General features: G+C 42.0%; 1 protein-coding gene across 2 annotated transcripts in view; it reads right to left on the minus strand.

The window, feature by feature from the left end:
- Positions 1-21,508, minus strand: part of LOC115193889 (synapse differentiation-inducing gene protein 1) — a 48,869-nt gene extending 27,361 nt beyond the window's left edge. The window contains exons 1-3 of one of the 2 annotated variants that reach the window (XM_029753018.1): positions 21,094-21,508; positions 7,959-8,616; positions 5,882-6,019 (exon numbers count right to left, since the gene is read on the minus strand). In XM_029753018.1, the coding sequence (XP_029608878.1) occupies positions 5,882-6,019; positions 7,959-8,510 (690 nt within the window). In that variant the 5' untranslated portion in view covers positions 8,511-8,616; positions 21,094-21,508. Of the gene's footprint in view, positions 1-5,881; positions 6,020-7,958; positions 8,617-20,863; positions 21,071-21,093 lie in introns of those variants that run through there. The other variant, XM_029753019.1, reaches the window with a different exon arrangement.
- Between the last annotated feature and the right edge of the window lie 2,766 nt (positions 21,509-24,274).

Raw genomic sequence — 24,274 nt, forward strand, 5'->3', positions numbered from 1 at the left:
TGGCACATTGAAAAGGAATAAAGAATATTGGGACACTTTATTTCCATTTTAACAATGAATACCTTCCTGTAGATCAGTAGATCTTGACAAAAAGTGCCAAGTGAATGTCTACACACACCCTGCAGTCATCACATTCTGCTGCTTTAAAATAAAATTTAAAAAAAATAATGAAAATGATTTTTTCCCCCCTACTGATCTACACATCAAACTCCACATTTTCAAAGTGAAAGATTTTTTGAATGTTCCAAATTAAAGTAGCAATATGTAATTTTTTGGGCAACCCAACCAAATTCACATAAAATGTAGAGTTTTTATCAGTTTTATTGAAAGCAAGTCCAAGAAGCGTTAGATCTGTTCTATGTGCACTATTTGCATGAACATAAGATTCAACAACTGAGACATATACTGAACAAGTTCACAGACATGTGACTAAAATAAATTGAATAATGTGTCCCTGAACAAAGGGGGGGGGGGGGGTCAAAATCAAAAGTAAGTCAGTATCTGGTGTGGCCACCAGCTTGCATTAAGTACTGCAGCACCAGATTTGCCAGTTCTTGCTGTGAGATGTTACCCCACTCTTCCACCAAGGCACCTGCAAGTTCCCGGACATTTGTGGTGGAAATGGCCCTAGCCCTCACCCTCCGATCCAACAGGTCCCAGACGTGCTCAATGGGATTGAGATCCGGGCACTTTGCTGGCCATGGCAGACATTCCTGTCTTGCAGGAAATCATGCACAGAAAGAGCAGTATGGCTGGTGGCATTGTCATGCTGGAGGGTCATGTCAGGATGAGCCTGCAGGAAGGGTACCACATGATGGAGGAGGATGTCTTCCTTATAACGCACAGCGTTGAGATTGCCTGCAATGACATCAAACTCAGTCCGATGATGCTGTGACACCGTCCCAGACCATGACGGACCCTCCAAATCGATCCCGCTCCAGAGTAGAGGTCGACCGATTATGATTTGTCAACGCCGATACCGATTATTGGAGGGCCCAAAAAAAGCTGACACCGATTAATCGGCCGATTACAACAATATTGAATGAACAATGAACACTTTTATTTAACTTAATATAATACATCAAATCTATTTAGTATCAAATAAATAATGAAACATGTTCAATTTGGTTTAAATAATGCAAAAACACAGTGTTGGAGAAGAAAGTAAAAGTGCAATATGTGCCATGTAAAAAAGCTAATGTTTAAGTTCCTTGCTCAGAACATGAGAACATATGAAAGCTGGAGGTTAATTATTCCCAGTTAAGAAGTTTTAGGTTGTAGTTATTATAGGAATTATGACGCGTCGACTATTTCTCTCTATACCATTTGTATTTCATATAAATTTGACTATTGGATGTTCTTATAGGCACTTTAGTATTGCCAGCCTAATTTTGGGGGGTGTAAGGCTGTAACTCATAAACAGCGCTGTGAATCAACCATTCCTAAGAGCTGCTTGCAAACGCAGTAAAGTGCTATTTCCATAAATGCTTACGACCCTCCTGCTGCCTATCACCACTCAGTCAGACTGCTCTATCAAACCATAGACTTAACTATAATATAATAAACACAGAAATACCAGCCTTGGGTCATTAATATGTTCAAATCCGGAAACTATCATTTTGAAAACAAAACGTTTATTCTTTCAGTGAAATACGGAAGCGTTCCGTATTTTATCAAACGGGTGGCAACCATAAGTCGAAATATTGCTGTTACATTGCACAACCTTCAATGTTGTCATAATTATGTCCAATTCTGGCAAATTAGTTCGCAACGAGCCAGCCGGCCCAAACTGTTGCATATACCCTGACTCTGCTTGCACTGAACGCAAGAGAAGTGACACAATTTCCCTAATTAATATTGCCTGCTAATATGACTTTATTTTAACTAAATATGCAGGATTAAAAAAGATATACTTCTGTGTATTGATTTTAAGAGAGGCATTGATGTTTATGGTTAGGTACATTTCTGCAAAGATTTAGCTTTTTTCGCGAATGCGCTGTTGTTAAATCATCACCCGTTTGGCGAAGTTCAAGTATGCTGTGATTCGATGATAAATTAACAGGCACCGCATTGATTATATGCAACGCAGGACAAACTAGTTGACCTAATAATGTCATCAACCATGTGTAGTTAACTAGTGATTATGTGAAGATAGATTTTTTTTATAAAGATAAGTTGCTAGCTAGCATTAAACTTACCATGGCTCCTTGCAGCCACAAGGTCCTTTTGACGCTGCACTCGCGTAAAAGGTGGTCAGCCCGCCACGCAGTTTCCTCGTTGATTGCAATGTAATCGGCAATAATTGGCATCAAAACAGGCTGATTACCGATTGTTATGAAAACTTGAAATCGGCCCTAATTAATCGGTCGACCTCTACTCAAGAGTACAGGCCTCGGTGTAATGCTCATTCCTTCGACGATAAACGCGAATCCGACCATCACCCCTGGTGAGACAAAACTGCGACTCATCAGTGAAGATCACTTTTTGCCAGTCCTGTCTGTTCCAGTGACGGTAGGTTTGTGCCCATAGGCGACATTGTTACCGGTGGTGTCTGGTGAGGACCTGCCTTACAACAGGCCTACAAGCACTCAGTCCAGCCTCTCTCAGGCTATTGCGGACAGTCTGAGCACTGATGGAGGGATTGTGCGTTACTGGTGTAACTCGGGCAGTTGTTGTTGCCATCCTGTACCTGTCCCGCAGATGTGATGTTCGGATGTACCGATCCTATGCAGGTGTTGTTACACGTGGTCTGCCACTGCGAGGACAATCAGCTGTCTGTCCTGTAGCGCTATCTTAGGCGTCTCACAGTACGGACATTGCAATTTATTGCCCTGGACACATCTGCAGTCCTCATGCATCCTTGCAGCATGCCTAAGGAACGTTCATGGAGATGAGCTGGGACCCTGGGCATCTTTCTTTTTGTGTTTTTCAGAGTCAGTAGAAAGGCCTTTTTAGTGTCCTAAGTTTTCATAACTGTGACCTTAATTGCGGCAGGTAGCCTAGTGGCTAGAGCGTTGGACTAGTAATTGAAAGGTTGCTAGATCGAATCCCCGAGCTGACAAGGTAAAAATCTGTCGTTCTGCCCCTGAACAAGGCAGTTAACCCACTGTTCCTAGGCCGTTATTGTAAATAAGAATTTGTTCTTAACTGACTTGCCTAGTTAAATAAAAGGTCAAATTTTAAAAATTGCCTACCGTCTGTAAGCTGTTAGTGTCTTAACGACCGTTCCACAGGTGCATGTTCATTCATTGTTTATGGTTCATTGAACAAGCATGGGAAACTGTGTTTAAACCCTTTACAATGAAGATCTATGAAGTTATTTGGATTTTTACTAATTATCTTTCAAAGACAGGGTCCTGAAAAAGGGACGTTTCTTTTTTTGCTGAGTTTATATCACGGTATGACTGACTGTATTTTATATTTCTGAATAACAAAAGTTCTACATTTGCTTTATGAGTAGTGAGTGACCCTAGGGTGGCAACACATCCATTGAAATCACATAGAATGTGTCCTTCTCCATTCTGATTGTTTTTTTACTGTTCAATTCAACCAAACATAATTTTCTGCATTTACTACACTCATTTGAGGTAATTTCCACACAGCCTCATAGGGCTGCACAATGGCAAACAATCTAGGCCTTATTTTTTAACCAAAAGTTGCAATTGCGATTTGACTTGTGATTTAGAGCAAAACAATTTGGTGAACTGTTGGAATCATGAAAATAGAATGATTGTTCCAATTCTATAGTTGGAATATAATAGCGGGCACTTTGAATACAGTGTTGTTTGACATGACAACGAATGAAAATGTCAGGGGGAGTTATTGTGACAGGGTAAGAAGCAAAGTGTTAATAAGTGTTTCCTAAGGGACCCTATAATATTTGGCTACATTGAATGTTCTCTTAGCTACTTCATGTAGCTAACATATTCATGCTTCGCATACTCCTCTTTGATTTAGAAGATACTGTCGCAAAAACAACATACTGATTTAGGTCTATCCCATCACTGGTATTATCAGGCTGTATAGCCCGTTACGATTGTTCTGTCTCAGTACATTTATTAGCTAGCTTAGCCGTCACAATTGCGCTGATAAACGATGGGGAATTATAGCCTACTCGTCCTTCTGCAGCTTGTCAGCCAATGCATGCTTGTCCCAACCAAATCACCCAAGCTAACTGGCAAAAGTTTGCTAGCTAGCTACTTCCAGACACAAATGAGAGAACACCTCAGTCTGACCATTTTTCTCACTGTAGCAGAGCTGGTTAAGTTGTGTTTTTGTATTCTTTTGATTGGGACCTACTGGCTTATTATGTCCAAGTTTATGGACTGCTTATCCTTTAACATCATGCTGTGTGTGACTGCTGTCTTTCCATCGGCCCTATGCAGTGGTGCCTGGAGAAGTGGGTATACTCTAATTTTGCCCAAAAGTTCCCAAAGGAGTTTTTTTCCCCCCCCTCTCAAAAATCACACTTTTTTAAATAAAATAAAAACAAAAGCATGGAATGGTCTGTCCACAACAATGATTAAACCACATCAATCTGATTGGGTGTGCCTGTCAGGGCCTGGCTCCCCTGTCCACCCAGGCCGATGCATAACTACGACCCTGAAGCAAACAGTACATGACAGTTGCGCATCACAAATAGCCTACTAACCAACACTTCAGACTTAACTTTTTCCATACCTGGTTTGCATACCCATTGTTGCCTTAGTCAGCATTTACTGGTAGACATAAATTCAAACGTCTTAGCTACCGTACCGGCTACCGATGCCATTCTTCGGTGAGCTGCTCCATGCCAAAACCAGTTGAGAGATGCACACTCTTGCTGCCTGCAGATGATATTCCGCTGAAACTAGGCTATGTGAATATATTTCACGTGCTTTGCGATTGTGTCGGTTACTTTGTGCATGATTTCTCTGTTCTTCTACATAATTGATAAGTCGTATACCTCCACTACACTATTTTGATATGCATCAGTAGGGATTAAGAAGTGAGTATAAGCAATGCCCACTGAAAAAGTGGGTATACGGCTTATACCTGCGTATTCCCTCCACTACACCATTGGCCCTTTGTGTTTAACAGAAAGTGCACTCTCCTACATGAGTGCGCTGGTATTACGGTTGCTGTCCTTTCAGAATCACAAACCTGTCACAAACTGAAGGCCTATGTCTACAATAGATATAAAGGCTGTTAATATGGTATATATTTGTCCTGGCGAGGAGGTTTTATGCGCTGACTGAATGGAAGCTGATTGCTGATGAGTTGAGAATATCTGCAAGGAAGAAAATCCCCAAATCCAAAGGTGCAAAGCTGATATACACATACCCAAGACGACTCAAAGCTGTAATCACCGTGCTTCTACAAAGTAATAACTCAATGGTGTTAATACTTATGTAAATTAGATATTTCTTTGATTTTATTTTCAATAAATCTGCAAACATCTTTTTTTAAATATAAATGTAACAACAAAATGTATGAATACTTTCTGCGGGCACTGTCTGTTGTAATGGCTGCCAAAAGGTGCATCCACCAAGTATTAACTCAGGGGTGTGAGGACATACACAATCAAGACATTTATTAATTAGGACACTTTGAAAATGTGTAGATAAAAAAATAAAATGTAATCCTTTTTAGATTTCATTTTAAAGGCAGCAAAATGTGAAGATGTGTGCAAGAGGTGTGTAGACTTCCACTAGGCACTGTACTTTTGAGCCTTGCACCTAATACTATGATGACCTAAATCTATAAATGATTTACTTCTTTAGGTTATTTATTGTGTGAGGGTATACACATTCTCCTAAGACTGCCTTGATATTTACTGTAACTACTAGTGGTGACGCAACCGTGGTGTGTGTAGTGTCATTGACAGTGTGGTAGTCCTTACCTCATGGGACAGGTAGAAGGCAGCGATCCCCAGGGGCCAGAAGCAACACAGCATGGAGAAGACGCTCAGGCCCAAGTGGTCCCTCGGTGGCATCATGAGAAAGTTGTCTTCACTCTCTGAGTCGCTCGAGTACTCGCTCTGTGAAAGCACAAAGAGTGACTACTTTAGATGCAGGTCTAGTAAGGTGAGAGGTTTACAGAAGACTGCACTATATCGCAGCATATGGTGGTCTGCTGATGTGTTGTTGAAATAAATGTTAATTCTCTTTACTTCAGATGGATCTGGTTTTCCTCACCTCAACACATTTGTTCAGGCACTGAGCTTGCACCGCTGTGCTCTCGATTTGCACCAAGAGGGCACTGTACACATGTTCAACCAGACAGGGGCACAACCAGTCATGCCAATGATGGGCAAACTCAAACCCGGGTCCAGCGACTGCCAAGCCAACACAGGGTATCTCAAACCGGGCCGGGTTACCCCCGAATTCACAACATTATACTTCCATGGGTTTCATTGACTCTCCCATTTAACTGCTCCTAAATTGACCTGTTTATAGCTACAATCAGCTTGAGCAAACCTAGTGGATCATGCTTGAAATACCAGTAAAAGCAAAATGCCCCCAAAAAGCTTGGTCCTAATTATGAGGGCATTCTTGCCCTGGAGGGTGGATTAGTAAGACACTACAAATCATTGCACCTCCTCAGACTAGCTGACTAACTTCAGATGGGTACTGAACAAGACAAAAATGTATAATTCACTAATCTCATTCCACACACAGTGCCTAAATCTGACGGTAATAAAAAGGTCAGAGGGCACAGTAAATTCTAAGATATTGAAAGGACTTAGATAGTAACCTAGACAGCCTATGTAAATTTGGAAGGTTTAGACATGTGTTACTCCACAAGTACTGTAAGAACATTGTGAAGGGCAGTCCAATACTGTAAACCCTGGGGAATTATGTTAAAACATGCTCTGGAACTTTGGCGACTGGTAAGTATTTTTTAAAACCTCCCGCTTTCGGCTGGATGTGTTAATATGTAGTTCATAAATGCATAATCTATAAGCAGAATTCCTGTCTTACCTCAATTAGCCACAAAATCCCTAGTTCGAAAGTGACTGTTTACTGGAAGCTGTGCAGCACCATTTTCCCAAAATGTTCCCCCAAGTGGGCCAGCCCCCAAGCAATTTGAGTTCCAGCCAATGAGCTTTAGCCCCTTGCTATTTGAGTGACAGCTAGCAAGATGCACACACAGCAGAGTGAAAGAGAGAGCAATAACGGTGTGCACATATCTACACGTGACGTAGTATGCAATTTTCGGGGACCACTTTTGGCTTGTGAAGGCCGGCTACTGGCTAAGTATACAAAACTACCAGAGAATCTCTAAGGATGAGGTACAGTATGTGCAATACATTTTAAGGATGGCCGTCATCTACAAATATTCTGTGGGAACCTCACATATTATTAAATTGCTGTGTATTTCAAACAACCCACGTTGAGAATCCAAGGAGCTACTTTTGTAGTGAATAAAAGGCCAAATGAAGCAGGAGAGGTATTTTTTGCTTTCTCTAGGATTTTACAACATACTGTAACAAAGATCATATTAATTAAGAACGAGCTATAAAAATGTTGCATACCTTGACTGCTCCAGTGACAACCACCAGAAACCATGGCAACACCAGAAACCAACAATTTAGTGTGGACTCAAATGTTTCCTGCAAACATTTAGTATTAAAATAACTAGTCTTTGAAGGTCACATAGACCCAGGGATAGGGAAACAATATATCCACAAGACAGCCACCTGAGCCCACATAATGTACATGTCTTTTCCTGCCTGATCTGTCCTGAGGCCTATTGAGCAGGGAAATGCCTGCTGAATCAGAGGTGGTGAGCCAGCTTAAAGGACCCAAGAGATGTTTCTCCTTCAAACAAAAACCTCAGAAATCCATCTGGTCCATTATTATTTGGCTCTAAATGCAATAACACAAACGTCTAACCATACAGGAATATATTCATGCGTTTCTTACATACCTTACAGTGTAATGTGTTATGATAAAAGACAGAGCCCCAAGCCTTACCTCCAGGTCCTGGAACTCATCATCGTCATAGGACAGGGTCTGGATCTTTGCATCCTCCACAGACATGTCCAGGAACTTGCCATCGGCAAACATCAGCGTATCCTTGGAGGCGGCAGAGGAACCGGATGCTAAGTCCTCTATGAAGGTGGTCTCACAGCAATCCCCGACCACTCCATCCCCCCAGGCCCGGAGCGTGTTATCAGAGTACAGGATCAGGTCGGGCCTGAAGCATGGGTCCATGCCCTGGGGTAGAGCGCTGGGGTTGAGCAGCTGTGGGTGTCCCCCTCCTCCGCCCACTCCCTGGCCATTCTGCTCCTGCTGGGGGGATAGGTTGACCACCATGTGACCCTGGTATTTGGGGGCCGAGTACACTGACACCAGCCCTTCCTTAGTCTCCGCCATCAAGCTGTGGGTATTGATCAGTCCGTTGTGCTTGCAAGAGCCCAGCCCTGCATCCCCTCCTCCCCTGGCTGGAGAAGTTGTCCCCTGGGTGGGGTACTCAGCCTCCACAGCCTGGCTGGAGCACGACCCTGCTCCCTGTCCACCCTCCATCCCGGCTTACAGAGCTGGATTGTTTGGTCAAATCCCCTCCTCTTTAAAGGCCTCTCTCATAGGGGCCTTGGGTTGGGGAAGGCATGGGATGGTAGGCTGCACTCTCCTGTGGGAGGTCAGATTAAAATGGCTTATCAGATAAAAAAGGGCTTTTGTATTCGATTTACATTGTTGTTTTTTCCTCCATCAAAAGCAGTATAAAAACACAGACAGAGCTTTAACCCTGTACATGCTTCCTCTATTCATGTTACTGAATTGGTCATTCAGATGAGAAAAACAGAGTTTTTTGAGAGGGTTTAATCAGTGATTGGCTTTCTGCCTATTTTCATGTAATCTTGCACTCAGTTGTAAATGTATTTAATTGTGCGGAATTATTTTGGTAAATCCAGCACAGACAGAAATATGGTCAGGTAAAGGGGTTATCAAAAAGTGAAGTGTTTTGTCAATTAACATCCACTATCTCTATGACGATTTAATTGCACAGCTGCCAGTTACAAAACATCAACCCTGCCAAGCATTAAATCCTGAGAGGTTCGGTGCTGCCTAAGGCACTTTAACTCCCGGCCTACATCACTTTGCATTTCATCTGGTGTGGTGTGTACCAACAAATGCATTTTGTTGGCAAACACATACATGACTGCACGTGCGCACACACACACACCTCACCCCCCTCATTCCCTCTCTCAGCCCTGCAAGCTTTTGGTTCTCAACCATGCAAATATGCATGTCAGAGCCATAGATTCCACCATTGCATTATCTATCTGCATGCTATACCTTGCCAAGGCCTGGAACGGAAAGGCCCTTTTTGCTAGGTTCAGCAGTAAACTGTGTGTGCAGGATGAGGCTCTAACGGATGCCATGTCCAAGTCAGGTTTTAAGTGTACTGCCACAGTGAGTGAGAGCAGCTTCTTGAGCAGCTTCTTGTGCAGCATCCTGTGACTAATTAGACACCTCGCTGAATGTGGGAGGTATTGGGACTCCCTTGGCTCGAGTTAAACCCTTTATTTGTTAGCTTTTTTGTATTTTGCAAAAGAGTTCAACATGCTGCTTTGTATTCATGGCCTCAGGGACAGTAAACCGACAGCCTTTAAGCTCATATCAAAACATTAGCAAATGAATGGTTCATTAGCAAATTAAAAGCTCCAGTGGAATTAAAATGGACTGCCACTATTCCATTTCTATCCCCTTCAAAGATCAAAGCTAAGGTCAAAGCTAAAGCCTATAGAAGGGACAACTGTTCAACATTACAAAATCTCTATTTACATTATGAGAATATCTAGCTGGTCCCGTTTTGGCTCAATGGCATAGTGCTATCTCTGAGCATATGAACATAAGTGGCCATTACAAGAACAAGCTTTTACAGGCTTAACTCACAACTGAGCCTAATTGCAATAAGGAAAATAATGGCAGTCCTTTTCCTGAAGATATATTACACTGAACAAAAATATTAAAAACGCAACATGTAAACTGTTGGTCACATGTTATTAATGAGCCGAAATAAAAGATCCCAGAAATGTTCCATACGCACAAAAAGCTTCTCTCAAATTTTGTGCACAAATTTGTTTACACCCCTGTTAGTGAGCATTTCTCATTTCCCTAGATAATTCATCCACCTGAAAGGTGTGGCATAGCAACAAGCTGATTAAACAACATGATCATTACAGGTGCACCTTGTGCTGGGGACAATAGAAGGCCACTAAAATGTTTGTCACAGAACACAATGCCACAGATGTCTCAAGTTGAGGGAGCGTGCAAATGGTATGCTGACGTCGGAATGTCCACCAGAGCTGTTGCCAGAGAACTGAATGTTAATATTTCATACCACAAGCTACCTCCTAAGTCATTTTAGAGAATTTGTCAGTACGTCCAACCGGCCTAACAACCGCAGACCACAAGTAGGGCTGGACGATATGGCCAAAATCTAATATCCCGAAAACGATACATATCACGATATAGCACATTTTCTGTAAATTCAATGAATAGTTTATAGAAAATGACCACATGTAAAGGCCTATTTCTTATTACATTTTGAATTATACTCAACAAATAAAAAGGTACTTACTCATATTTAATTTCATTTTATTTAGAACCTGTGCACATTTTCAATTAAGCATGTAACAATATAAAATATGAATGTACAAAAAATCTAAAAAAGGTAAATAGAAAACACTTCAACTACAGTAGCAAAGAAAATAAATATAGGCCTAATATATACATACAGTGAGCGAAAAAAGTATTTGATCCCCTGCTGATTTTGTTCATTTGCCCACTGACAAAGAAATGATCAGTATATCATTTTAATGGTAGATTTATTTGAACAGTGAGAGACAGAATAACAACAACAAAAAATCCAAAAAAATGCATGTAAAAAAATGTTATAAATTGATTTGCATTTTAATGAGGGAAATAAGTATTTGACCCCTCTGCAAAACATGACTTAGTACTTGGTGGCAAAACCCTTGTTGGCAATCACAGAGGTCAGACGTTTCTTGTAGTTGGCCACCAGGTTTGCACACATCTTAGGAGGGATTTTGTCCCACTCATCTTTGCAGATCTTCTCCAAGTCATTAAGGTTTCGAGGCTGACGTTTGGCAACGCGAACCTTCAGCTCCCTCTACAGATTTTCTATAGGATTAAGGTCTGGAGACTGGCTAGGCCACTCCAGAACCTTAATGTGCTTCTTCTTGAGCCACTCCTTTGTTGCCTTGGCCGTGTGTTTTGGGTCATTGTCATGCTGGAATACCCATCCACGACCCATTTTCAATGCCTTGGCTGAGGGAAGGAGGTTCTCACCCAAGATTTGACGGTACATGGCGCCGTCCATCGTCCCTTTGATGCGGTGAAGTTGTCCTGTTCCCTTTGCAGAAAAACACCCCCGAAGCATGTTTCCACCTCCATGTTTGACGGTGTGGATGGTGTTCTTGGGGTCATAGGCAGCATTCCTCCTCCTCCAAACACGGCGAGTTGAGTTGATGCCAAAGAGCTCCATTTTGGTCTCATCTGACCACAACACTTTCACCCAGTTGTCCTCTGAATCATTCAGATGTTCATTGGCAAACTTCAGACAGGCATGTATATGTGCTTTCTTGAGCAGGGGGACCTTTTGGGCGCTGCAGGATTTCAGTCCTTCACGGCGTAGTGTGTTACCAATTGTTTTCTTGGTGACTATGGTCCCAGCTGCCTTGAGATCATTGACAAGATCCTCCCGTATAGTTCTGGGCTGATTTCTCACCGTTCTTATCATCATTGCAACTCCACGAGGTGAGGTCTTGCATGGAGCCCCAGGCCGAAGGAGATTGACAGTTCTTTTGTGTTTCTTGTCGTCACCTTCTCACCAAGCTGTTTGGCGATGGTCTTGTAGCCCATTCCAGCCTTGTGTAGGTCTACAATCTTGTCCCTGACATCCTTGGAGAGCTCTTTGGTCTTGGCCATGGTGGAGAGTTTGGGATCTGATTGATTGATTGCTTCTGTGGAAAGGTGTCTTTTATACAGGTAACAAACTGAGATTAGGAACACTCCCTTTAAGAGTGTTAAATCATTAAAAATCATTAAAATCCAGACAGAAAATATTTACACAAGAAGCAACCTAATATCACACAGTCAACCTCTCATTTCATTTAGTACATACATACATACATACATACATACATACATACATACATACATACATACATACATACATACATACATACATACATACATACATACATACATACATACATACTTGAAGTCGGAAGTTTACATACACCTTAGCCAAATACCTTTAAACTCAGTTTCACAATTCCTGACATTTAATCCTAGTAAAAATTCCTTTAGGTCAGTTAGAATCACCACTTTATTTTAAGAATGTGAAATGTCAGAATAATAATTAGAGAATGATTTATTTATTTAAGCTTTTATTTCTTTCATCACATTCTCAGTGGGTCAGAAGTTTACATACACTCAATTAGTATTTGGTAGCATTGCCTTTTAAATTGTTTAACTTGAGTCAAACATTTTGGGTAGCCTTCCACAAGCTTCCCACAATAAGTTGGGTGAATTTTGGCCCATTCCTCCTGACAGAGCTGGTGTAACTGAGTCAGGTTCTTAGGTCTCCTTGCTCGCACACGCTTTTTCAGTTCTGCCCACAAATTTTCTATAGGATTGTGGTCAGGGCTTTGTGATGGCCACTCCAATACCTTGACTTTATTGTCCTTAAGCCATTTTGCCACAACTTTGGAAGTATGCTTGGGGTTATTGTCCATTTGGAAGACCCATTTGCGACCAAGCTTTAACTTCCTGACTGATGTCTTGAGATGTTGCTTCAATATATGCACATCATTTTCCTTCCTCGTGATGCCATCTATTTTGTGAAGTGCACCAGTCCCTCCTGCAGCAAAGCACCCCCACAACATGATGCTGCCACCCCCGTGCTTCACAGTTGGGATGGTGTTCTTCAGCTTGCAAGACTCCCCCTTTTTCCTCCAAACATAACAATGGTCATTATGGCCAAACAGTTCTATTTTTGTTTCATCAGACCAGAGGACATTTCTCCAAAAAGTACAGTCTTTGTCCCCATGTGCAGTTGCAAACTGTTGTCTGGCTTTTTTATGGCAGTTTTGGAGCAGTGGCTTCTTCCTTGCTGAGCGGCCTTTCAGGTTAAGATGATAAAGGACTCGTTTTACTGTGGATATAGATACTTTGTACCCGTTTCCTCCAGCATCTTCACAAGGTCCTTTGCTGTTGTTCTGGGATTGATTTGCACTTTTCGCACCAAAGTATGTTCATCTCTAGGAGACAGAATGCGTCTCCTTCCTGAGCGGTATGACGGCTGCGTGGTCCTATGGTGTTTATACTTCCGTACTATTGTTTGTACAGATGAAAGTCGTACCTTCAGGCATTTGGAAATTGCTCCCACGGATGGACCAGACTTGTGGAGGTCTACAATTATCTTTCTGAAGTCTTGGCTGATTTCTTTTGATTATCCCAAGAGGCTCCGAGTTGGAAGGTAGGCCTTGAAATACATCCACAGGTACACCTCCAATTGACTCAAATTATGTCAATTAGCCTATCAGAAGCTTCTAAAGCCATGACATCATTTTCTGGAATTTTCCTAGCTGTTTAAAGGCACAGTCAAATTAGTGTATGTAAACTTCTGACCCACTGGAATTGTGATACAGTGAATTATAAAAGTGAAATAATCTGTCTAAACAATTGTTGGAAAAATTACTTGTGTCATGCACAAAGTAGATGTCCTAACCGACTTGCCAAAACTATAGTTTATTAAGAAGAAATTTGTGGAGGTGTTGAAAAACTAATTTTAATGACTCCAACATAAAAGTGTATGTAAACTTCCGACTTCAACTGTATATCGTCATATCGCCCAGCCCTAACCACAAGTAACCACGCCAGCCTAGGACCTCCACATCAGTCTTCTTCACCTGCGGGACCGTCTGAGACCAGCCATCCGGACAGCTGATGAAACTGTGGGTTTGCACAACAGAAGAATTTCAACACAAACTGTCAGAAACAGTCTCAGGAAAGCTCATCTGCGTGCTCGTCGTCCTCACCAGGGTCTTGACCTGACTGCAGTTTGGCGTCGTAGCCGACTTCAGTGGACAAATGCTCAAATTCGACGGCCACTGACACACTGGATAAGTGTGCCCTTCACGGATGAATCCCAGTTTCGACTTCACCGGGCAGCTGGTTGACAGCGTGTATGGCATTGTGTCAGGCGAGCGGTTTACTGACGTCAACGTTGAGAACAGAGTGCCCCATGGTGGCGGTGGGGTTATGGTATGGGCAGGCATCAGCTACGGACAACGAGCACAATTGTATTTTATATATGGCAATTTTGTCACGAACCGGCTCAAAGTCCGTACCAAAAAGGGAGACAACGTGGAGATTAGAATAACAAAAATATATTTATTATCTGAGGTAACGTAAATACAACTAACAATGGTGTGTGTGTGTAATCAGTAGTGTACGTGAGTGGTTGCGTGCATAAATGTGATAATGATGGGTGTTGAAAGGTGCAAAATCAAACAAAAATGCCATAACCAAAATCTAAGTGTGTCTGCATGGAGAGAGTCTCCTCAATGAATGGGGAAGATTCGTATTTATCCCGGGACACACCCGGGCCCTCCCAGCTCCTCCCGCCAAACATCCTAATAAGGAAAACAAGAGCAAAGAGAAAGAATACGGCAGACAGAGCGGGGGGGGGGGGGGTCGTCACACAAACAAAATACTGCCCTGTATACTAGCAGAAGACCCAGCCTGCATCCCAAATTGACCCAGCCAGCGTCCCAAATCCATGTGTTCACACTTCCACTTGCCCCAGCCAACCTCGTCCTCCCCAGACCTCAGCAACCTTTGCGCACAGGAAGCAACCTTTAAGAGGAAAGAAGAAAATGAGACCAGAAGAGGACAGACAAGAGCGACAGAACAGGACAATACCAAACAAAATAAACTATGGTCAGTCACGTAGACATTTAGGAACAGGGCGCACGAGAGAGCGTCAGCAACAAGATCCAAGGAAAAGAACGTCTCAGGGTCCTTCTCATTCAGTTTTGGCAACAACCTTAAGTTTCCAACAATATCAAATGAGTCAGGGGAATGACCGAGAGAGGAGCGGCACCTAGGTAAATCTGGGTCACCTTCCAAGAGGAAACTCTCCCGAAAGCTTTCCTTCCCTAACCAACTGTAGCCGCTCTTGTTGCAACTTGATTTTTGCACGCTCCAAATCCTGTGTAAATGCCGATTCCTTTTCATACTTTACACGATCATGCTCTAGTTGTAACAGAAGCAGTTCCTTCTGTTGTTCAAAAGGCAGACCACTAGGTCTAACAGATGGGGTGGCCATTGTAGTGAAACGGGGAGACGGCTGGGGAGGTGGCGAGTCCTCGGCAGAGGCTGCCCCAGTGTTCACTTCAAGAATACCACTCTCAATCAGATTGGCTTTCAATATCAACATAATAGAATTTTTTTACATTTATCACTAAATTCAATCTTGTAGTGTTCAGCGATCTTCAACAGCTGTTCTTTAGTACATAATTCGAACAGTTCCTCTGGTGGAAAGCTAATGAACTCGTCTACATTAGACGCCATAGTCACAAGTAAATACAACAACAAAAAATAATAATTCTCGCTCTTCCCCTCTGCTGAGCACACCAGACCACAACAAGAGAAATGACAATCACACTGGGCACCACAGAAGAGAGATGAGATATATATGGAAATTTCCCAAACCCCAGAATAACTCAACCCTAGTCTTCGTGCGGATTTGCGGTGGGTAATTACGCACTGTAGCCCGCTGGCAAGGTTAAAAAAAAACACCCAGCACGCTGGCAGATTCCCTCCAAGCCACAGATGTGCCCCCGAGACAACTGCTCAGTCCACGGACACCACACAAAAATAACAAACAAAATAACCATGCCCAACGTATTCCAAAGTGAAACACGTCGCTAAGCCTAACAGGGGAAAAAGAAAGACTATAGCTCCAAGGTAGCAAGCGTCACTACCCTACCCAAATCTCCCACTGAGGTACACTGTCCCAACAGCGAGTAGAGCAAGAGTCTCCAGCCTCGGTAGGGGCCTGGAAAATATCCTCCAATGCAGCACACAACCAACTATCCACCACAATGGCAAGTTTACCAAACAAACAAACACAACCAATTCTGGGCACCAAACATTACATCTCAAAAAAGCTGTAACAAAAGATGCAAACAAAGCACCTACAGAGATTTCAAACATAAACTCCACGTTTTCTCCCAAACACAATACCTTCAAGATCCCGGATGAGCCCCCACTTGTCACGAACCGGATCGAAGTCCGTAACAAAAAGGGAGACAACGTGGAGATTAGAATAACAAAAATATATTTATTAACTGAGGTAACGTAAATACAATTAACAATGGTGTGTGTAGTCAGTAATCAGTAGTGTAAGTTGGTGGTTCCGTACATAAAATGTGATTATGATGGGTGTTGAAAGGTGCCAAAGTAAACAAACAAAACAGCCACAAAAATGCCATAACCAACATCTAACAGTGTGTCTGCATGGAGAGAGTCTCCTCAATGAATGGGGAAGAGGTGTATTTATCCCGGGACACACCCGGGCCCAGGTGTGTCCCCATGTCACTGACAACCCACCCAGCACCACCCACAGAACATCCTAATAAGTAAAACAAGAGCAAAGAGAAAGAATACAGCGGACAGAGTGGTCACAATTTGAATGCACGGAGATACCGTGACAAGGTCCTGAGGCCCATTGTTGTGCAATTCATCCGCCTCCATCACCTCAAGTTACGGCATGATAATGCACAGCCCCTCATTCCCGAAAGGATCTGTACACAACTCCTGGTAGCTGAAAATGGCCCAGTTCTTCCATGGCCTGCATACTCACCAGACACGTCACCCATTGAGCATGTATGGGATGCTCTTGACTGACGTGTACAACAGCGTGTTCCAGTTTCTGCCAATATCTAGCAACTTCGCACAGCCATTGAAGAAGAGTGGGACAACATTCCACAGGCCACAATCAACAGCCTGCTCAACTCTATGCAATGGAGATGTATCGCGCTGCATGAGGCAAATGGTGGTCATATCATACCAGCTACTGACTGGTTTTCTGATCCACACCTCTCTGTTTTTTAAAGGCATCTGTGACCAACAGATGCTGCATACATGTATTCCCAGTCAGGCGAAATCCATAGATTAGGGCATAATTTATTTATTTGTGTTATATTTTTGTTCGGTGTAGATGGGCCACTTTGAAAGGGACTATAGCTCCATCTTGACAAGAAGCTAAATCAATGAAGTGACAATGCAAAGTGACAATCAGTCCCACCTCTCAACACTAAAATACAATGTAAACGGTCATTTCTTTTAAAATATTATTTTCCCCTAAAGTCCAATGACAGTTTTGTTGGAGGTCGGATTCCATGTAAAGAAGATGAAGTTGTTTAATAGAAATCATTATTGTCAGTTGTTAGGCTATAGTCCTGCCATGTCATGTTAATCACATTTTCGCATGGCTTTTTCGCAGGTGTTGTGTCTGCCAGCTCTTACTGCACTTTTCAGTCCCTGATTAGAGGGGAACAATGGAAGAAAATGCAGTGGGAATTGGGGGCTATAGCCTATAAATCTGAACGGTTACAACGTCACCTAACACAACGGTATCACATATTGGTTACAAGCGATGACAATGGGAAGGAAGTAATCAATCAGGCCAGATAACACTCAATTTAAAACGTAAACGTTAAGTTGTCGACTGGTAGGCTATCCTAACTTCCCATGAAAGCAATATACAGTGCATTCGGGAAAGTATTCAGACCACTTGACTTTTTCCACATTTTGTTACGTTACAGCCTTATTCTAAAATTGATTAAATTGTCCCCCCCAATCAATCTACACACAATAACAGGTTTAGAAATGTTTGCTAAATTATTAAACATTTAAAAAAATGAAATAGCACATTTACATAAGTATTCAAACCCTTTACTCAGTACTTTGTTGAAGCCCGTTTGGCAGCGATTACAGCATTGAGTCTTCTTGGGTACGACCCTACAAGCTTGGCACACCTGTATTTGCTGATTCTCTCAAGCTGTCAGGTTGGATGGGAATTGCAGGCACGATATAATGAAGCTGCCAGTTGAGGACTTGAGGCATATGTTTCTCAAAATAGACACTAATGTACTTGTCCTCTTGCTCAGTTGTGCACTGGGGCCTCCCACTCTTTTTTCTATTCTGGTTAGAGACAGTTTGCGCTGTTCTGTGAAGGGAGTAGTACAGCGTTGTACGAGATCTTCAGTTTCTTGGCAATTTCTCACATGGAAAAGCCTTCATTTCTCAGAACAAGAATAGACTGACGAGTTTCAGAAGAAAGGTCTTTGTTTCTGTCCATTTTGAGCCTGTAATCGAACCCACAAACACTGATGCTCCAGATACTCAACTAGTCTAAAGGCCAGTTTTATTTCTTCTTTAATGAGCACAACACTTTTTATCTGTGCTAACATAATTGCAAAAGGGTTTTCTAATGATTAATTAGCCTTTTAAAATGATAAACTTGGATCAGCTAACACAACGTGCCATTGGAACACAGGAGTGATGGTTGCTGATAATGGGCCTCTGTACGCCTATGTAGATATTCCATAAAAGATCTGCAGTGTCCAGCCACAATAATAATTTACATTATTAACAATGTCTACACTATATTTCTTATCAATTTGATGTTATTTTAATGGACAAAAAATGGCTTTTCTTTCAAAAACCCCAAACTTTTGAACTGTTGTGTAAGTATTCAGACCCTTTACTCAGAACTGTCTTCTTGGATATGACACTACAAGCTTTGCACACCCATATTTGGGAAGTTTCTCCCATTCTTCTCTGCAGATCCACTCAAGCTCTGTCAGGTTGGATGGGGAGCGTTGCTGCACAGCTATTTTCAGGTCTCTCCAGAGATGTTCGATCAGGTTCAAGTCCGGGCTCTGGCTGGGCCACTCAAGGACATTCAGAGACTTGTCCCAAAGTCACTCCTGCGTTGTCTTGGCTGTATTCTTAGGGTCGTTGTCATGTTGGATGGTGAACCTTCACCCCAGTCAGAGTTCCTGAGCAGGTTTTCCATCAAGGATCTCTCTGTAGTTTGCTCCATTCATCTTTCCCTCGATCCTTACTAGTCTTCCTGTCCCTGCCACTGAAAAACCTCTCCACAGCATGATGCTGCCACCACCACGCTTCACTGTAGGGATGGTGCCAGGTTTCCTCCAGACGTGGCACCTGACATTCAGGCCAAATAGCTTAATCTTGGTTTCATCAGACCAGAGAATTAGGTGCCTTTTGGCAAACGCCAAGCGGGCTGGCCGGCCACTCTACCATAAAGGCCTGATTGTTGGAGTGCTGCAGAGATGGTTGTCCTTCTGGAAAGTTCTCATCTCCACAGAGGAACTCTGGAGCTCTGTATGAGTGACCATTCGGTTCTTGGTCACCTCCCTGACCAAGGCCCTTCTCCCTCGATTGCTCAGTTTGGCCCGGCGGCCAACTCTAGGAAGAGTCTTGGCGGTTCCAAACTTCTTCCATTTAAGAATTATGGGGGATACTGTGTTCTTGGGGACTTTCAATGCTGCAGAAATGTTTTGGTACCCTTCCCCTGATCTGTGCCTCGACACAATCCTATCTTGGAGCTCTACGGACAATTCTTTCAACTCCATGATTTGGTTTTTGCTCTGACATGCACTGTCAACAGTGGGACCTTATATAGATAGGTGTGTGCCTTTCTAAATCATGTCCAATCAATTGAAATTACCACAGGTGGACTCCAATCAAGTTGTAGACACGTCTAAAGGATTATCAGTGTAAACAGGATGCACCTGAGCTCAATTTCGAGTCTCATTGCAATGGGTCTGAATACTTACCTAAATAAGGTATTCAAAATAAAGACTGAAATACATTCGCTAAAATTTATAAAAACCTGTTTTCGCTGTCATTATGGGGTACTGTGTGTAGTAGATTGAGGGAAGAAAATAATTGAATCCATTTAGAATAAGGCTGTAATGTTAAAAAAAGGAAAAAGGAAAGCAGGCTGAACACTTTCCGAATGCACTCCAAGTTTGTGGGTTGTGTGCAACGGGTAACATAACACCCCTACTGGTAGCCCAATTTCCTAGAATTTTAATTCAATAAATCGTGCATGCACTGGATTGCAATTCTGGTAAAGCAAAGGAATCCAGTTCAGTTTAATGAATTACAGTGTAGGGCAGGGCTCTCCAACCCTGTTCCTGAAGAGTTACCCTCCTGTAGGTTTTCAATCCAACCCCAGACTTAATTAACCCAACGTTACCCAAACTTGGTGCGCATTTTGTTTTGCCGTAGCACCACTAAGCCGATTCAAATAATCATCAAGCTTTTATTTTTTGAATCAACTGTAGTACTTGGGCAAAACCCCAAACGTGCACCCCTTGGGGTCTCCAGCACAGAGTTTGGAAAACGCTGAACTAACCTGATTCAAGTGTGCTAGATTCGAGTTGGAGCAAAAACCTACAGGATGGTAGCTCTCCAGGAACAGGGTCGAAGAGCCCAAGTGTAGGCTATGACAATGTAAACAGAGTAGGCTAAAACGTGGTCAGCGGCGGATCAAAATAGTTGCACGAAGTCTCTGGTGAACGGAGGAGTTGTCCATGGAGCTGTCATTCAAGGTCCTTTATTTACCGTGTTTGTAATGAGCACGGAACGGTTCCCAAACAGCTCACTCTAGAAATAAGAAAAAAAATAGCCTTATAGGCTATGGCCCAATGGCCCACGCGGAGATGCGGCAATGTTTGTTAGTGAAACATTGACACATATATACACTTTTTTTTTAAACTAGTAGTCTACATGCATACCCTTTATCGTTTTATAATTCACCAGCATCACCCAAAACGAATCAATGAAAATAACATTTATTAGCTTGCTTGTGTTCTCCGCAGTCTCTTCTATAAAACTTGACAAATGTATGATACCCTATTTGCATGGCGAATAATTTACGACGACTGTTATTCGGTTATGCGCTGGTGTCATCTTGGTGCAATCAATTGTTGCTGTAACCTGCAAGTTCGTGATCACACAAACTTACCTTCCAACGTAAAAGCTCGTTCTGCGGCGAGTAGACGAGATCCCGTCGGAAACATACGTGGACCGAAGGGTTAACAATCCGTCAGCGCTCCTTCCCTTCCAGTAGGAATTCTCTTCAGGCTATCCCATACAAATCTATCCAGGACTCCGTCTCCACCTAATCTAACAAAAAGTGTTAAACCAAAGCCTCAATAGTCCGATGTCCACCCTGAAGAAAAACATCAATGACATTTGTATTTTGTGTGCCTGCAATGGGGGTGTTGCATTTTGTCTTCTGCTCAGATGGGATGAATACAGCGGGGAACACGTGCAGCATACAGACAGACACAGGCTATAGCTACCACAGTTCTTACTTGTGAAGTGAAGGCAGCTGCACTGTGCTTTGTATGTAAAAGTGTCAAATAGCAGCATTTCAGACCTTACTGGCTATCAATCTAGTGCTGGGTGAGTGTGTAGGTACCAATCAAATGGAACAGTTCACCCCATGGTCCTAAAGAATGCGGCTATTTCAACATATTTTTGTGCTGAAATAGGGATTTTATGCCATATTTCAAAGGGATTACAATATCAAAGGTTTACAATAAACTATGGTTTAGTAACCCATCTGGTACAATAGGTAAATCCTATACTGAATTGTATATTGACTCACAAATATGACAATTTAATGTTGTGAATGTTGAAGAATTATTGACCTCGGTCTCTACCTCGCTGTTGTTTGTCCTATCAAATAATCCAATGCTGCCCCCAGGTGTAGGCTACACGTCAAACAAATAATAAGGGTTGATGTACTGCAAGTCCTAGGTTTGGAATATTGAGCTTTAATAAGAACTAGAGACAGCCTCCAAGATGGCCGACCATTGTTATCAATTGAATCTACTCATGGTTGCATACACCAATTTGTGGGGGCTGACATCTTGCTATTTCCGGTTTCAGGAGCCATGAATACATGTGCACTAGCATTGGAGCCCAGCCGAGCACAGCCTGGAGCCCTGTGTGTGCAGCAGCATAGTGAGGGAGAAGAAATCTGTAGGCACGAAGTACCACCACATAACCACTGAAAACATGAAGAACATTTTGTGTATGCAAGTTATTCAGGACTATGAGGACAGCGCTTTCGCTTGCTCTATTTGTGCACATCAAATCAAATGTTATTGGTCACATACACATATTTAGCCGATGTTATTACGGGTGTAGCGAAATGCTTGTTTTCCTTGCTCCAACAGTACAGTAGTATCTAACAATTCACAACAATACACACAAATCTAAAAGTAAAAGAATGGGAGACATTTGTATAATATTTCCTGTTTAAAGGGACACTTTGAGATTTTGGCAATGAGGCCCTTTATCAACTTCCCTAGAGTCAGATGAAATCGTGGATACCATTTATATGTCAATTCAATTCAAGTGGCTTTATTGGCATGGGAAACATATGTTAACATTGCCAAAGCAAGTGAAGTAGATAATATACAAAAGTGAAACAGTAAAAATGAACAGTAAACATTACAGTCACAGAAGTTCCAAAAGAATAAAGACATTACAAATGTCATATTATGTATATATACAGTGTTGCAATGATGTATAAAGGGTTTAAGTTCAAAAGGGAAGGTAAATAAGTATAAATATGGGTTGTATTTACAATGGTGTTTGTTCTTCACTGGTTGACCTTGTGGCAACAGGTCACAAATCTTGCTGCTGTTATGGCACACTGTGGTATTTCACCCAGTAGATATGGGAGTTTATCAAAATCGGGTTTGTCTTCGAATTCTTTGTGGGTATGTGTAATCTGAGGAAAATATGTGTCTCTAATATGGTCATACAGTGAGGGAAAAAAGTATTTGATCCCCTGCTGATTTTGTACGTTTGCCCACTGACAAAGAAATGATCAGTCTATAATTTTAATGGTAGGTTTATTTGAACAGTGAGAAACAGAAAAACAACAAAAAAATTAAGAAAAACACATGTCAAAAATGTTATAAATTGATTTGCATTTTAATCTCAAGGCCATCTGACTGTTAAACAGCCATCACTAGCACAGAGAGGCTGCTGCCTACATATAGACTTTAAATAAATGGAACGCTAGTCACTTTAATAATTACACTTCAATAATGTTTACATATTTTGCATTACTCACCTCATATGTATATGCTGTCTTCTATACTATCTACTGCATCTTAGCCTATGCCGCTCTGACATTGCTCATCCATATATTTATATTTATATATTCTTATTCCATTCCTTTACTTGTACTTGTTGTGGAATTGTTAGATATTACTTGTTAGATATTGATGCACTGTCGGAACTAGAGGCACAATCATTTCACTAAACTTGCAATAACATCTGCTAACCATGCATAGGTGACCAATAAAATTAGATTTGAAGTGGATTTAACAAGTTACATTAATAAGGGATCATAGCGTTCACCTGGATTCACCTGGTCAGTCTAAGTCATGGAAAGAGCAGGTGTTCTTAATGTTTTGTATACTCAGTGTATAGCCCTGGTCTATGATGTGCTTCTCTATATATATTAACTTTAAGGTTATGGTGGATGACATCTAAAAAATATATGTAATTGCCCAAAGGGGTGAAATAAACAATGCCACGCAGAATTAGGCCAGGGCTATTATGTTTTATGTTAGGATGGCTTACCCAGTAACCTCCCCAACCCTGAACAAAATGTTATCAGCACATTGTTTAGAAATGCCCTTGCTTTGTCTATTTTGGTTGGCCTTCCAGTCCTCCACCGGCACCCTGGGGTGATGCAGGAGAAGACAAGGGAGCTTTAGGGGGCCCTACTGATGGGCGAGCAGCTCATACAGGAGGAGGAGTGATATGGGGATGAGGGAGTTCTGGGGTATATGGACATCGGCGTTGGGATATAGCTGTCTGACCTACTGCCGTTGGCTGGGGATATGGTCATGTTCATGTTGCTGTTAACTATAGGCTGAAATGCTCCTACTTATACTGTATGTATTGTTTTATATATGATATCTGTAAATAGTACACAGAAGTTTTCTGAGTACCCAGAGTTACCAGCTTTAATGCTTACTTACAAGCCCTTAACCAAAAAAGCAGTTTTAAGAAAAATACCTAAGAAAAGTAAGAAATAAAAGTAACAAACTATGAAGGAGCAGCAGTAAAATAACAATAGCGAGGTTATATACAGGGGGTACCAGTACAGAGTC

This window comes from Salmo trutta, chromosome 5 (assembly GCF_901001165.1).
Source record: "Salmo trutta chromosome 5, fSalTru1.1, whole genome shotgun sequence".
Classification (NCBI taxonomy): domain Eukaryota; kingdom Metazoa; phylum Chordata; class Actinopteri; order Salmoniformes; family Salmonidae; genus Salmo; species Salmo trutta.